Raw genomic sequence first — 16,883 nt, forward strand, 5'->3', positions numbered from 1 at the left:
TTGTGTGTTGATTTGAGTAGTTCTTTATGGATCCTGGATATCATACTGATGTCTGTACTGTCATTTGAAAATATCTTCTCCCATCCCGTGGGTTGCCTTTTTGTTTTGTTGACTGTTTCCTTTGCTGTACAGAAGCTTTTGATCTTGATGAAGTCCCAAAAGTTCATTTTCGATTTTGTTTCCTTGGCCTTTGGAGACATATCTTGAAAGAAGATGCTGTGACTGATATCGAAGAGGTTACTGCCTATGTTCCCCTCTAGGATTCTGATGGATTCATGTCTCACGTTGAGGTCTTTCATTCATTTCGAGTTTAACTTTGTGTATGGTGTAAGAGAATGGTCGAGTTTCATTCTTCTACACATCGCTGTCCAGTTTTCCCAGCACCATTTATTGAACAGACTGTCTTTTTTCCATTGAATATTTTTTCCTGTTTTGTTGAAGATTATTTGACCATAGAGTTGTGGTTCCATATCTGGGCTCTCCACTCTCTTCCACTGGTCTATATGTCTGTTTTTACGCCAGTACCACGCTGTCTTGGTGATCACAGCTTTGTAGTAAAGCTTGAAATCGGGTAACATGATGCCGCCAGTTTTGTTTTTGTTTTTCAACATTTCCTTAGCAATTTGGGGTCTCTTATGATTACATGCAAATTGGAGGATTATTTGCTCCAGCTCTTTGAAAAATACCAGTGGAATTTTGATTGGAATGGCATTAAAAGTGTAGATTGCTCTAGGCATTATAGACATTTTAACAATGTTTATTCTTCCAATCCAAGTGCATGAAAAAGTCTTCCATCTTTTTGTGTCTTCTTCAATTTCTTTCATGAGTGTTCTGTAGTTCCTGGAGTACAGGTCCTTTACCTCTTTGGTTAGGTTTATTCCCAGCTATCTTATGGTTCTTGGTGCTATAGTAAATGGAATCAATTCTCTAATTTCCCTTTCTGTATTTTCATTGTTAGTGTATAAGAAAGCCACTGATTTCTGTACATTGACTTTGTATCCTGCCACGTTACTGAATTGCTGAATGAGTTCTAGTAGTTTGGGGGTGGAGTCTTTGGGGTTTTCCATATAAAGAATCATGTCATCTGCGAAGAGAGAGAGTGTGATTTCTTCCTTGCGAGTTTGGATACCTTTTATTTCTCTTTGTTGTCTGATTGACATTGCTAGGACTTCTAATACTATGCTGAACAAAAGTGGTGAGAGTAGGCATCCTTGTTCTGTTGCTGAACTCAACGGGAAGGCTGCAAGCTTTTTCCCATTAAGGATGATATTTGCTGTAGGTCTTTCATAGATAGATTTTATGATGTTCAGGAATGTTCCCTCTATCCCTATACTTTGAAGCGTTTTAATCAGGAAGGAGTGCTGGAATTTGTCAAATGCATTTTCTGCATCAAATGAGAGGACGATGTGGTTCTTCTCTCTTCTCTTATTGATTTGTTCTATCACATTGATTGATTTGCGAATGTTGAACCAACCTTGTAACCCAGGGATGAATCCCACCTGGTCATGGTGGATAATCTTCTTAATGTGCTGTTGAATCCTGTTTGCTAGGATCTTGCTGGGAATCTTAGCATCCATATTCATCAGTGATATTGGTCCGAAATTCTCCTTTCTGGTAGGGTCTTTGCCTGGTTTGGGGATCAGGGTAATGCTGGCTTCATAAAAAGAGTCTGGAAGTTTTCCTTCTGCTTCAATTGTTTGAAACAGCTTCAGGAGAATTGGTGTTATTTCTTCTTTGAAAGTTTGGTAGAATTCCCCAGGGAATCCGTCAGGTTCTGGGCTCTTGTTTTTTGGGAGGTTTTGGATCACTGCTTCAATCTCATTACTAGATATCGGTCTATTCAGGTTGTCAATTTCTTCCTGGTTCAATTTTGGGAGTTTGTAGCTTTCCAGGAATGCATCCATTTCATCTAGGTGGCTTAGCTTATTGGCTTATAACTGTTGGTAATAATTTCTGGTGATTGTTTAATGCTTTGAAACTGGAACTCGATCACAAGGAAAAGTTCAGAAGGAACTCAAACACCTGGAAGCTAAAGACCACCTTGCTTAAGAATGCTTGGATCAACCAGGAGATCAAAAATGAACTTAAACAATTCATGGAAACCAATGAGAATGAAGACACTTTGGTCCAAAACCTATGGGATACAGCAAAGGCGGTTCTAGGGGAAATACATAGCCATCCAAGCCTCCCTCAAAAAAATTGAAAAATCCAGAATACACCAGCTGTCTCTACACCTTAAAGAACTGCAAAATCAACAACAAATCAAACCAACTCCATACGCAAGAAGGGAAATAATCAAGATTAGAGCAGAAATCAATGAGGTAGAAACCAGAGATACAAGTAGAACCTGTGAATGAAACTAGAAGCTGGTTTTTTGAAAGAACCGACAAGATTGATAAACCATTGGCCACAGTAATCCAAAAGAAAGAGAGAAATTCCAAACCAATAATATCATGAATGAAAAGGGAGAGATCACATCTAACACCAATGAAGTAGAAACAATCATCGGAAGTTATTATCAACAGTTATATGCCAATAAGCTAAGCAACCAAGATGAAATGGATGCATTTCTGGAAAACGATAAACTCCCAAAATTGAACCAGAAAGAAATTGCCAACCTGAATAGACCAATATCTAGTAATGAGATTGAAGCAGTGATCAAAAACCTCCCAAAAACCAAAAGCCCAGGACCTGACGGATTCCCTGGGGAATTCTACCAAACTTTCAAAGAAGAAATAACATCTATTCTCCTGAAGCTGTTTCAAAAAATTAAAGCAGAAGGAAAATCTCCAGACTCTTTTGATGAATCCAGCATTACTCTGATCCCCAAAGCAGGCAAAGACCCCACCAAAAAGGAGAATTTCAGACCAATATCACTGATGAATATGGATGCTAAGATTCTCAACAAGATCATAGCAAACAGGATGCAACAGCATATTAACAAGATTTTCCACCATGACCAGGTGGGATTCATCCCTGGGTTACAAGGATGGTTCAACATTCACAAATTAATCAATGTGATAGAACAAATCAATAAGAGAAGAAAGGCGAATCACATGGTTCTCTCAATGGATGCAGAAAAAGCATTTGACAAAATTCAGCATCCATTCCCGATTAAAATTCTTCAAAGTATAGGGATAGAGGGAACATTCCTGGACTTCATAAAATCTGTCTATGAAAAACCCACTGCAAATATCATCCTCAATGGGAAAAAGCTCGTAACCTTGCGATTGATATCAGGAACATGACAAGGATACCCACTCTCACCAATCTTCTTCAAAATAGTATTAGAAGTCCTAGCAACAGCAATCAGACAACAAAGACAAATAAAAGGTATCCAAATTGGCAATGAAGAAGTCAAACTCTCTCTCTGCGCAGATGACCTGATTATTTATATGGTAAACCCCAAAGACTCTACCCCCAAACTACTAGAACTCATACAGCAATTCAGTAACGTGGCAGAATACAAAGTCAATGTACAGAAATCAGTGGCTTTCTTATAAACTAACAAGGAAAATACAGAAAGGGAAATTAGAGAATCGATTCCATTTACTATAGCACCAAGAACCATAAGATACCTGGGAATAAACCTAAACAAAGAGGTAAAGGATCTGTACTCGAGGAACTACAGAACACTCATGAAAGAAATTGAAGAAGACACAAAAAGATGGAAGACCATTCCATTCTCTTAGATCGGAAGAATAAACATTGTTAAAATGTCTATACTGCCTAGAGCAATCTATACTTTTAATGCCATTCCGATCAGAATTCCACTGGTATTTTTCAAAGAGCTGGAGCAAATAACCTTAAAATTTGTATGGAATCAGACGAGACCCCAAATTGCTAAGGAAATGTTGAAAAACAGAAAAAAAAACAGGCGGCACCACGTTACCTGATTTCAAGCTTTACTACAAAGCTGTGATCACCAAGACAGCGTGGTACTGGCATAAAAACAGACACATAGACCAGTGGAACAGAGTGGAGAGCCCAGATATGGACCCTCACCTCTATGGTCATATAATGCTCTACAAAATAGGAAAAAATATACAGTGGAAAAAGACAGTCTCTTCAATAAACGGGGTTGGGAAAACTGGACAACTATATGGAGAAGAATGAAACTCGACCATTCTCTTACACCGTACACAAAGATAAACTCGAAATGGATAAAAGACCTCAACGTGAGACAGGAATCCATCAGAATCCTAGAGGAGAACATAGGCAGTAACCTCTTCGATATCAGCCACAGCAGCTTTTTTCAAGATATGTCTCCAAAGGCCAAGGAAACAAAAGCAAAAATGAACTTTTGGGACTTCATCAAGATCAAAAGCTTCTGTACAGCAAAGGAAACAGTCAACAAAACAAAGAGGCAACGAATGGAACGAGAAGATATTTGCAAATGACTGTACAGACAAAAGTTTGATATCCAGGATCTATAAAGAACACCTCAAACTCAACACACACAAATCAGATAATCATATCAAAAAATAAGCAGAAGATATGAACAGACACTTCTCCAATGAAGACATACAAATGTCTATCAGACACATGAAAAAATGTTCACCGTCACTAGTCATTAGGAAGATACAAATTAAAATTACATTTAGATACCACCTTACACCAGTTAGAATGGCCAAAATTAGCAAGACAGGAAAGAATACGTGTTGGAGAAGTGTGGAGAAAGGGGAACCCTCTTACACTGTTGGTGGGAATGCAAGTTGGTGCAGCCACTTTGGAGAACAGTGTGGAGATTCCTCAAGAAATTAAGAATAGAGCTTCCCTATGACCCTGCAATTGCACTGCTGGATATTTACCCCAAAGATACAGATGGAGTGAAACGAAGGGCCATGTGTACCCCAATGTTTATAGCAGCAATGGCCATGGTCACCAAACTGTGGAAAGAACCAAGATGCCCTTCAACGGACGAATGGATAAGGAAGATGTGGTCCATGTTCACGATGGAGTATTATGCCTCCATCAGAAAGGATGAATACCCAAGTTTTGTAGCAACATGGATGGGACTGGAAGAGATTATGCTGAGTGAAATAAGTCAAGAAGAGAGAGCCAATTATCATATGGTTTCACTTATTTGTGGAGCATATCAAATAACATGGAGGATATTGGGAGATGGAGAGGAGAAGGGAGTTGAGGGAAATTGGAAGGAGAGGTGAACCATGAGAGACTATGGACTCTGAAAAACAACCTGCCGATTTTGAAGGGACAGGGTGTGGGAGGTTGGAGGAGCCAGGTGGTGGGTATGAAGGAGAGCATGTACTGCATGGAGCACTGGGTGTGGTGCAAAAACAAAGAATACTGTTACGCTGAAAAGAAATTTAAAAATGGGGCGCCTGGGTGGCTCAGTGTGTTAAGCCGCTGCCTTCGGCTCAGGTCATGATATCAGGGTCCTGGGATCGAGTCACACATTGGGCTCTCTGCTCAGAGGGGAGCCTGCTTCCCTCTCTCTCTCTCTGCCTGCCTCTCTGTCTACTTGTGATCTCTCTCTGTCAAATAAATAAAATCTTTAAAAAAAAAAGAAATTTAAAAATATATATTTTAAAAAAACAATGAATTTTGGAACATTGAGAAAAATAGAATAAAATTCAAAAAATATAAATAAGCAAGCAAACAAACAAACAAATTAATTAATTAATTAACTAGCTTCTTGTTTCATTGGTCTTTTCTACTGGGTTTTGTTGTTGTTGTTGTTTATGTCATTGATTTCTGCTCTAATCTTTATTATTTCTGTTCTTCTACTGGCCTTAGACTTTCTTTCCTATTCTTTTTCCAGTTCTTTTAGGTCTAAGTTTAGATTGTCTCATGGATTGAAAGAACAAATAGCATTAAAAATTCTATCCTGTTCATGTCTCCTGCCCATTTTTTGATATAATTATCTAGGTTTTGGCTCTTGACTTCTCCAAAGAAGACATACAGATGGCTAGCAGACACATGAAAAAATCGTCATCATCATTAGCCATCAGAGAAACTCAAATCAAAATGACATTGAGATATCACCTTATACCAGTTAAAATGGCAGAGATTAACAAGTCAGGAAACAACAAATGTTGGAGAGGATGTGGAGAATGGGGAACCCTCTTATGTTGTTGGTGGGAATGCAAGTTGGTGCAGCCACTTTGGAAAACAGTGTGGAGATTCCTTAAGAAATTAAAAATAGAGCTCCTCTATGACCAAGGAATTGCACTACTGCTTATTTACCCAAAGGATACAGATGTAGTGAACAGAAGGGCTATCTGTTCCCCAATGTTCATAGCATCAATGGCCACAATCACCAAACTGTGGAAAGAACCAAGATGCCCTTCAACAGACGAATGGATAAAGAAGATGTGGTCCATATATACAACGGTATATTATGCCTCAGTCAGAAAGGATGAATACCCAACTTTTATATCAACAGGGATGGGACTGAAGATTATGCTAAATGAAATAAGCCAGGCAGAGCAAGTTAATTATCATATGGTTTCATTTACTTGTGGAATATAATGAATAACATGGAGGACATTATGAGAAGGAAAGTAAAAGTGAAGTGGGGGAAATTGGAGGAGGAGATGAACCATGAGACACTGTGGACTCTGAGAAACAAACTGAGGATTTGGAGGGGAGAGGCTGGGTGGTTGGGTGAGCCTGGTGGTGGGTATGAAGGAGGGCATGTATTACATAGAGCACTGGGTATTGTACATAAACAATGAATCTTGGAACACTTCATCAAAAACTGATGATGTATTTTATGGTGACTAACATAACACAATAAAAAAAAAAGTGTATGCTACCCATAGCAATCTCCATATTCAATGCAATTTCTATTAGAAAGAAGAAAGAAAGAAAGAAAGAAAGAAAGAAAGAAAGAAAGAAAGAAAGAAAGAAAGAAAGAAAAAAGAAAGAACTCACATTTATATTTTAGAAATAGAGAATTCACTTTTCATATTCCATTTCAACAATGGAACAGAAACTCCAGATTGACTTTAATATTTTTATTACATGTAATATTGTATTTCAACACACAATGCCCTAACCCAATAGAAGAGAAATTAATTGATTGAGAGACTAAAATTCACCTTCCCAAACACAATTTTTCCAAAAGATTTTATCTATTTATTTGACACACAGAGAGAGATCACAAGTAGGCAGAGAGGCAGGCAGAGAGAGTGGGGGAAGAAGCTCCCCACTGAGCAGAGAGCCTGATGTGGGGCTCGATCCCAGGACCCTGGGATCATGACCGGTGCCAAAGGCAGAGGCTTTAACCCACTGAGCCACTCCGGTGCCCCTGGACCTAAATATAACTCTTACAAGGAACAAATATTTTATAGTGACATTTTAAGCCATAGTTCTGAACTTGAGATAGAATTGTGAGATTAGTTGCCAGGGTTTTATATTAAAGGAACAAACTTTTCATCTTTGTTTAAAAAGGCAAAAGTAACATTTTAGAGATACCAGGGATTGTGTCTCCACAACTCAATGCTTTGAAGGGCCCAGTGGACCTAGTCATGGTTGATTTCTCAGTTGTAAACAGGAGAAAACATTCACTCAGGAGTGGGATGACATGCTGGGAGTTTATATCCCTGAAAGGCAGAAGAAGACATAGAAAAAGAGTAAGAAAAACTTACTTCACCGGGCTTATTACCTTGTTTCCTAGGAACAGAAATTCAACAGGAAAATTTCATTTCTGTCCAGACTAGTGTCCCTCAGGGAAATCATATGCCTAAAGGTAGGAGGAACAAGAAGGAAATGTGCCTAATGAGCAGACCAAAGCAGATGTAAATACCTCCTCTGCTGCAGTCCCACAGCATGGACAACCTCGGACTGGACAAGACCTGGTCTTTTCTTGTACACTCCTAAGTCTGGATGGGGCACAGGAATCTGACTCATTCCTGCTCTCTTGTCTGGGGACAGAGCTTCATACTCCATCATCTACCAACCAGACAGGTATTTTGATTTCCGTATGGAGACCTTCCTCACAGAGACTCAACCTAGATGAGTTTTACTGCCCAGTAGGAACTGAATTTGGTCTGAGAATGAAAGTCAACAGCATTTAGCTGAGGTCATCTGAGAGCCAATCCAGCCTAGCCCAGAGCTGAGAGTTTACTGTGGCTGTCTGCTGGCTTGATTAAGAAAATTATTTGTTGATTCACTTATGTACTTACAATGCTAAAAATAGAAGTGAATGTGGAACTCAGAAATGCAAAGTTCAACCTTAACAAGTAAATCATAATAAGGGAAATCCAATCATGTGGGGGATGGGAAGCATAAAAGTAGAACATGAAACCAAGGATCTTTTTAATTAACCAGAGTAGAAAAGTCAAGTGTTAGTTCTGGAGGGATAGACAGTGAAGTGAGGACATGACTTTTCATGTGTAATATAGAACATAGTAAACTACATTTCCATACTGAAGAGAAAATCCAGACGAAAGAATCTCCCTGGTTCATCTATGCAAGAGCAGTACATGAAACATACATATCCCAGTATCTCCTCTCTCTTGAGTGTTCAAATGAATTTTTACATGTATTATTTGAAAAGGTATGCTAATGAGCTTTCTTTACAATTACCTCATTACCTGTGAGCCTGAATATATCCTAACTTAGTTAGCCACACACTTTCTCCATTGAAAATTGTGGGAGTCCTTGATGTTTGCATAATGGAGTCGGAGTGGTTTTATTCCTGTTTTTATTGCATTCTTTTAAGCTCAGTATTGCTTTACATCACCAATTTAGTTACTTTCCATTTCATTTTTATGTATGTGTAGATGTATTTGTGCAGAATGCGCGAGAGTGTGTGAATTTCATGTGATAAAGTCTGTGAGTTACTCGTAATATATTCCCGCCACTGATTTCTAATTGTTTGTTTGTTTTGTTGGAATAATTGATCTGTCATCTTAATATCCTTTGCTTGTTGATACCTGTGTTTCCGAACACTGAAAGTGAATGTCCTTCTGCATACTTATTGCTCACAAATCACCCTTTATATCTGTATTCCAAATAGTGTTCACGTCTCTGTATACCTTATTCTTCCTTTTGGCCTTTTATCATTGGCTCAGTTTCAGAAAAGAAATTCCATCACTTGAAAGGGATTCTTCTTTATGTTTGACCAAGAAGAAACTTTACCTTCCATAAGCATGCTTGTCCTATATCTCTTTATATGAGATGAAACTAAAACTTTATATACTGCTTCTCTCCACATTAAAAGACTTTTTTCAAATTCTATTATGCCCTAGTCCTTGGCAATCTAATGTAAATTTGGATTCATGTCAATTTCATTAAATTACTACTCTTTTAAATCTTTTTGCTCAGAAGCTGGTTTTGGATCTTCCTTCAATTTCATTTCAGACAGTTGTTTTTTGACACTCTGCTTAACATAAGTGTAGTTTCACTGTTCTTTCTTTCAAAAGTATTCATTTCTTTTAAAATTATTCTATGTAATGGACACAAACACATTCACACTTTCAATTTGAATGCATGAAAAGACATCTAATATATTTTAAGTCCTCCTAATGTTATAGCACAATCTGTTTTTCTAGCTCTTCTCTCCTGGCCTTCAGACTCAAGAGTATCTTATATAAAACCTTCTAGTCAACCAGTGTAAACCTGACTCATTATTTCAATGCCTGCATAACATTTCATGGTGTGACTGTGTTATTTACACTTTGGATTATCTTTTTTTATTTTTTTTCATTAAATTATTATTTAATGAGAAATATTATTGAATATATATGCCAAAAAATATTTTTTAAGTAGTTAAAATTATCTTTCTTAACCAAGGGTGATTGTGTGCCCTGGGAGCATTGAGCAATATTCAAAGTCATTTTGGGCTGTCACACTGGGAAGGGGTGTTTGGTGGCCAGGGTCCCTCTAAACACCCTATAATACATAGGACACAGCACACCACAGAGCAGGATCTAGCCCTGAATACACATAGTGCCAAGACTGAGAAATCCTGAGTTAAATCATATACATATTTTAAAAATTAATATTATTCAGCCATCAGAAAGGGTAAACATCCAACTTTTGCATCAATGTTGTTGGAACTGGAAGAGATTATGCTAAGTGAAATAAGTCAAGCAGAAAATCCAATTATCATATCATTTCCCTTATTTGTGGAACATAAGGAATAGCATGGAGGACATTAGGAGAAGGAAGGGAAAAATGAAGGGGTGGGGGAATCAGAGGGAGAGATGAACCATGAGAGACTATGGACTCAGGAATGGACAAACTGAAGGTTTTAGAGGGGAGTGGGGTGGGGGAATGGGTTAGCCCAGTGATGGGTTTTAAGGAGGGTATGTATTGCATGAAGTACTGGGTGTTATACATGAACAATGAATCATAGAGCACTACATCAAAAACTAATCTTGTACTGTATGATGACTAACATAACATAATAAAAAAATAAAAATAATTTTAAAAATTGGTTTTTTGTTAATTTATTTTCAGTGTAACAGAATTCATTGTTTATGCACCACACCCAGTGCTCCATGCCATATGTGCCCTCCATAATACCCACCAACTGGCTCCCCAATCCTCCCACCCCCTCCCCTTCAAAACCTTCAGATTGTTTTTCAGAGTCCATAGTCTCTCATGGTTCATCTCCCCTTCCAATGAGTTTTTAAGTAATCTCTACACTCAACATGGGGCTTAAACTTACAACCCCAAGTTCGAGTCTCATGCTATACTGAATGAGCCAGCCAGCCACCCCAAAGAATGTCTGTGTTTTTAATATTTCTAACTGTCTTCAGATCTTCTCCAAAACATTGTAACACATCACAATTGTGACAGCAAAGTTAGAGAATACCTGTTTGCTACTTGATTAAAAATACCAACCCAATCAATGTGACAGCTCCTTGAGTGTTTTCTCAGGGTGATGAATGCGAAAGAGATTTCTGTTGATTTTTTAATCTATTCCTGAGCCCCAGTAAAGATTCATATATTTGATCACCATGTTCATTTATCTATTATTATATGTTCACATATTGTATGCTTATTTACAATTATTAGCATTTCAAATAATTATTGTAAATATTTCTCTATTGAGTTTTAGTCAGATATTGTTGGCCATAAAAGAGATTTAAATTTTATTTAGTTAAATATGCTATCTTTTTACCTCTGAAATTCTTGCCTAAATTATGATTTACCCACCTGTGGATTTTATTTCATTCTAGATGTGTATCGAAAATGGAATGGTTATTCTTATGCCAAGGGTTTACTCTTTCTGGTTTTTGTAAGATGTGTGAGATAAGGAACCACTGAAATTCCTTCCATGGAGAAAGCTGTTTGTGCCAACTTCCATTCAACAATCCAGTCTTTTCCAACTAAATCCAAATGCAGCTCTGTCATGTATTAAATATCCATATATAATGATAAATAATTCCTGGTTCATTCAACATATACTAAAAGAGCATATGCTATGTTCCAAAAATTTCTAAGAGCTTACGTGTAACACACAATTATTTCAATGTCATGGGAAATTTTAATATTCATCCATGTTGATTTTGTAGAATTATTGCTCCTGTAGATCCTGTTTCAGTTACTTCTCAAAACTTCCTTCAACGTTGTTGAATACAGTTGTACAGAAACTGCTCTCCTGCTCTCTTTAACCCAGTTTTACCTCCTCTGTCATTCTCTGGATTTCATTATGTCCCATTTTCTTCAATTTTTTCTATATTAGTGCATATACATCCACACCCATAAAGAAAAACACAACAACACTGGTGACGCCCTGCTCCTTTGGTTCTTACCTCACAGTGACAGACAAGAGCACAGTGAGATAAATGTGAGTCTGATTTAATGTCCTCAGATAAGTCACACAAAGAGTCTTCAGAGTAAGAGGATAGATTGCCTCCGGATGTTAGGATTTCTCGATCTTGCATGCTGAACAAGAACATTGAGCCATTGTGTTCAACAGATTTGCCAAGAAAGTGATTTTACCCAAAGGCTAAGAATAACAAATAAAAACAAAAACATATCACAAAAGAAAAGTGATAAAAGGTTCACCTCATCCTCTATGGAACCAAACAAAAAAGCATGGGTCAAATAAATATGGAAGAGGCATAGGAAGAAAAATGAAAAAGTCTTCTTCAGTCTGCTCTCTGGTAATAAAAATGACCAAATTTTGTGAAATGTTGGTTTATTTTTCTCTTGTTATGTTCAATCAATAATGTGATTCACACCATAAAGATGTCACTACTTTGTGTTGTGAACAAAACTTATTTTGCTCCTTTTATTTTTGCTGATTAAAAATGGTATGCAGGGGCACCTGGATGCCTCAGTGGGTTAAGCCTCTGCCTTTGGCTCAGGTCATGATCTCAGAGTCCTGGGATCAAGCCCCACATTGGGCTCTTTGCTCAGCGGGGAGTCTGATTCCCCCTCCCTCTCTCTGCCTGCCTCTCTGCCTACTTGTGATCTCTCTCTCTGTCACATAAATAAATAAAATCTTTTTTTTAAAACGGTATGTAAGCAAGACTGGATGCCACTAGCACTGAGGAAGCTTTCCTTCCTTGTAGTCTATCAGAAAAACTGAGCTTATTATATCAGTTTACTCTTTATGTCTATCTCATTTCTCCCTCCCTCTGTCTGTCTCTCCCTATCTCTGTTTATTGAACACAGTTTTTTGCTGCTGCTTTTTAAAAAAAATTACTTAAATTCCGTGTAATTAACATATAGTGTATTATTTAGTTTCAGAGGTAGAATTTAGTAATTCATCAGTTGCATATAATGCCCAGTATTCATTCCATCAAGTGTCCTCAATGACCATCACCCAATTACCCCATAGCCCCCCACCGACCTACCCTCCAGCAACCGTCAGTTTCTGTCCTATTATAAAGGCTCTTACGGTTTCCCTCCATCTCTGTTTTTATCTTTTTTTTTTAATTTTTCCTTCCCTTCCCCTATGTTTATCCATTTTGTTTCTTAAATTCCACTTACGAATGAAATCATATAGTATTTGTCTTTCTCTGACTTATTTTGTTTAGCATAATACATGCTACCTCCCTCCAGGTCTTTACAAATGGCAAGATTTGATTCTTTAATGGCCAAGTAATATTACATTGTGTATATATACTACAACTTTATCCCACTGAGCCCACTCAGGCGCCCCTACTACATCTTTATCCACTCATCTGTGGATGGATGTTTGGGCTCTTTCCATATTTTGCCTATTCTGGACATGACTTCTATAAACATTTAGGCACATGTGCCCTTTCAAGTCACTATGTTTGTATCCATTGGAGAAATACCAAGCAGTGAAATTGCTGCATGGTATGGTGGCTCTATTTTGAATTTTTTTCAGTATCCTCCATACTGTTTTCCAGAATGTCTGCACCAGTCTGCATTCTCACAGTGTGATGGGTTTCCTTTTTCTCTGCATCTGGGCTGGCATCTGTTGTCTACCAAGTTGTTACTTTTAGCCTTTGTGAACTGTGTGAGGTGGTATGTCATTGTGGTTTTGATTTATATTTGCCTGATCATGAGTGATATAAACATTTTTTCATGTGTCTCTTAGCTGTTTACAGTTGTACCAGAAACCATAAGTTATCTAAGAAGAAACCTAACCAAAGAGGTAAAATATATGTAGTCTGAAAATTGTAGAATACTTGTGAAAGAAATTGAGGAAGGCACAAAGAATTGGAAAACATTCCATACTCATGGATTGGAAGAAAAAATATTATTAAAATGTCTATGCCACCCAAAGCAATATACACACTCAGATTAATCCTTATCAAAATACCACCAACATTATTCACAGAGCTGGAACAAATTATCTAAACTGTGTGTGGAACCAGAAAACACCCAAATTATTGAGAACAATTTTTTATGTTTATTTACACACAGGTCAGAAAGTGACCATTCCAAAATGGAGCCCCAAGATGATCTGTCCCTGGGAAGCTCTGAATAGGAATTTCTGGGTCCTAGTTTTACATTCTTCATGGGAAAGGTTATATGATGCATATGCATTCATATCCTAAACACTGTGTTGGAGTCGGTGGGGAAAGATAAGAAGGACTTAGAAGTAACACACACAAGGAGGACCTGGTGTGCTCTGTTGTATGTAAATGACACCATTTGTGTGTGTGTGTGTGCACGTGCATGTGGACATCTTGATGAGTGAGAGCAGTCCTCAGAGCAGGGTTACACAGGCTCCTCCATTGCAAATGCAAATTATAATACATAGGCCAAATTCAATAACAGAAGATACTAAGGAGGGGTGTTCAATGGCCAGGAGGCCGATGCAACCAGATCATAAAAAGGAAGAGGTACACAGTGTGGACAAGGAGGTCCCTGTGTCTTGAATGTTAAGCTGGTATGAGGCCACATGATTCTACAAAATTCACTGCCACCACCTCTCATCACTGTTGTCCATTCCTCTCAACACACAGGCTTCCTTTGAGCCTTGATTTTCTGACAGAAGCACTTCCTCGGGGCCTTTGCACACCTGTTTCCTCTATCAGGAAGACCTCTCTCTTCCACCCACTCTTCCATGAAGTCTCATTTCAAATGTCACCTTCTTAGCCAACCTTGACTGAACACCCAACATAACACCAGACACATTCTCTCCCTTAACCTGCTTTTGTTCTGTTCATATCATCTCTCCCCACCTCATGATTATTTAATCTTTACATATCCATCTACCCTATCACCATCATTGAATTGTAGGGACTTTTGCTTTTCAACACCCACTACTTTATGACTAGAATTCCCAAAACATGGTCGACATTGTATATATTTTTCAAATGCATGATATATTTTCTTACTGAAACTGTAAAATACACAACCTTTTGGGGAATCATTGGATGTTGTGATGAAAATTCCTAATCAGAAAGAACTAGGGATCCTCTTAAGGGGCCAAATCCATTCACAAAATACTGTGATAACTTTATTGACTGGAAAATATAAATTGTTGCATTTCCACAATGTGAGCAAGGACTATTTGTGTAAAAATTAATTCTGTTATTTCCCTCTGTTCTGGTAGTCACCTCCAACACATGGACCCACGAAACAATACAGGAATTTCAGAGTTCCAGCTTCTGGGATTTTCAGAGAAATCAGAACTGCAGCCCCTCATATTTGGGCTTTTCCTCTCCATGTATCTGATCACTGTGTTTGGAAACCTGCTCATCATCCTGGCTGTCAGCTCTGACTCCCGCCTCCACACCCCCATGTACTTCTTCCTCACAAACCTGTCTTTTGTAGACATCTGTTTCACCTCCACCACTGTCCCCAAGATGCTGTGGAACATCCAGACTCAGAGCAAAGTCGTAACCTATGCAGGTTGCATCACACAAATGTATTTTTTCATACTATTTACAGGATTAGACATGTTCCTCCTGACTGTGATGGCTTATGACCGATTTGTGGCCATCTGTCACCCCCTGCACTACACAGTCATCATGAACCCCTGGCTTTGTGGACTGCTGGTTCTGGTATGTTGGATCCTGAGTGTCTTTCATTCTTTACTACACACTTCCATGGTGTTGCGGTTGTCCTTCTGCACAGAGGTGGAAATCCCCCACTTTTTCTGTGAATTCAATCAGATGATCCAACTTGCATGTTCTGACACCTTTCTCAATAATATGGTGATGTATTTTGCAGCCATGTTGCTGGCTGTTGGTCCCTTCATTGGTATCCTTTACTCTTACTCTAAGATTGTTTCCTTCATATGTATAGGGATCTCATCAGCTCCGGGTAAGTATAAAGCATTTTCCACCTGTACATCTCACCTTTCAGTTGTTTCCTTATTTTATTGTACAAGCCTAGGAGTATACCTTAGCTCTGCTGCTACCAAGAGCTCCCACTCAAATACAGTAGCTTCGGTTATGTACACGGTGGTTACACCCATGCTGAACCCATTCATCTACAGCCTGAGGAATAAAGACATAAAGGAGGCTCTGATGAGATTTTCTAGGATGACAACTCTAAAAGGGATAATTGTCCTGGCACTGAAGAAGCACCCATGATTGCAGGGCCTGATCCAAATGTTGAGATACATTGATCAGATTGTGGAAGTGGAACGTGCCTCTTCTATTTTTTTTTCTGGGAATTTCTATTTTTTTTAACCTCTCTGCCTAATTTACATAACTCAGTTTATTAAGCTTTGTGATAACTCTGATATCCAAGATGTTTTCCCTTGCATTATCCTGCTCTCTCAATATCATTCCTAGTCTTGAATGTGAACTATTTGGACATTCTCACTTATTCAAAGGACTCCATGAATCTGTTAAGAATTATTTCTTCTCAGGTCGCCTGGGTGGCTCAGGGAGTTAAAGCCTCTGCCTTAAGCTCAGGTCATGGTCCCAGGGTTCTGGGATAGAGCCCCGCATAGGACTCTTTGCTCAGTGGGGAGTCTACTCCCCCCAACACCTCTCTGCCTACTTGTGATCTCTGTCAAGTAAATAAATACAATCTTTGAAAAAAAATTCTTCTCAAATAAAATACATCACAGTAAGTATAGTTTCTTTAGTTTGACTGAATACTACTCCTATGGAAAATCTACTCTTGGCCATGGGGGCTATTTATGTAAATTTATAGTAGAGGAAAATCTAAGACCACTGTGCTTCCCTCTCATGAACATCATCCCTTTGTATATTGTTATCCTTACTGTTCTGCCTGAGAATGGATACTTATATATACTGGTGATTGTAGCTGTTCATGGAGATTTTTCTACACATTAGGACCCTGTTGTTACACAGCTTATGTTCATCATGCCTACCATAGTCTTTAGCAAAAAAAAAAAAAAGATAATAAAATACATTCTCCAAGTGGAATCTATACAGAAAGAGAGATATAGATAATGAATGATGATATATGGCCTTATAATCCACTTTGACTTTAAGTGTGATAAAGCAAAATGCTAAAGTATACATTTGTTATAGGCGCTTCATCTATTCATT

At 38.2% G+C, this 16,883-nt stretch overlaps 1 protein-coding gene across 1 annotated transcript; it reads left to right on the plus strand.

The window, feature by feature from the left end:
- The first annotated feature begins 12,698 nt into the window (after positions 1-12,698).
- On the plus strand, positions 12,699-15,950 carry LOC123932190 (olfactory receptor-like protein OLF4). The gene is made up of 2 exons (XM_045989944.1): positions 12,699-12,708; positions 14,977-15,950. The coding sequence occupies exon 2, from the start codon at positions 14,979-14,981 to the stop codon at positions 15,948-15,950; it is 972 nt and encodes a 323-aa protein (XP_045845900.1). The 5' UTR covers positions 12,699-12,708; positions 14,977-14,978.
- The last annotated feature ends 933 nt before the right edge of the window (positions 15,951-16,883 follow it).

Source organism: Meles meles, chromosome 20, assembly GCF_922984935.1.
Source record: "Meles meles chromosome 20, mMelMel3.1 paternal haplotype, whole genome shotgun sequence".
NCBI classification, from domain to species: Eukaryota; Metazoa; Chordata; class Mammalia; order Carnivora; family Mustelidae; genus Meles; species Meles meles.

What these genes read in the sequence shown, in the direction of transcription:
- LOC123932190 (XM_045989944.1), top strand. Translation starts at nt 14,979, where the DNA reads ATGGACCCACGAAACAATACAGGAATTTCAGAGTTCCAGCTTCTGGGA.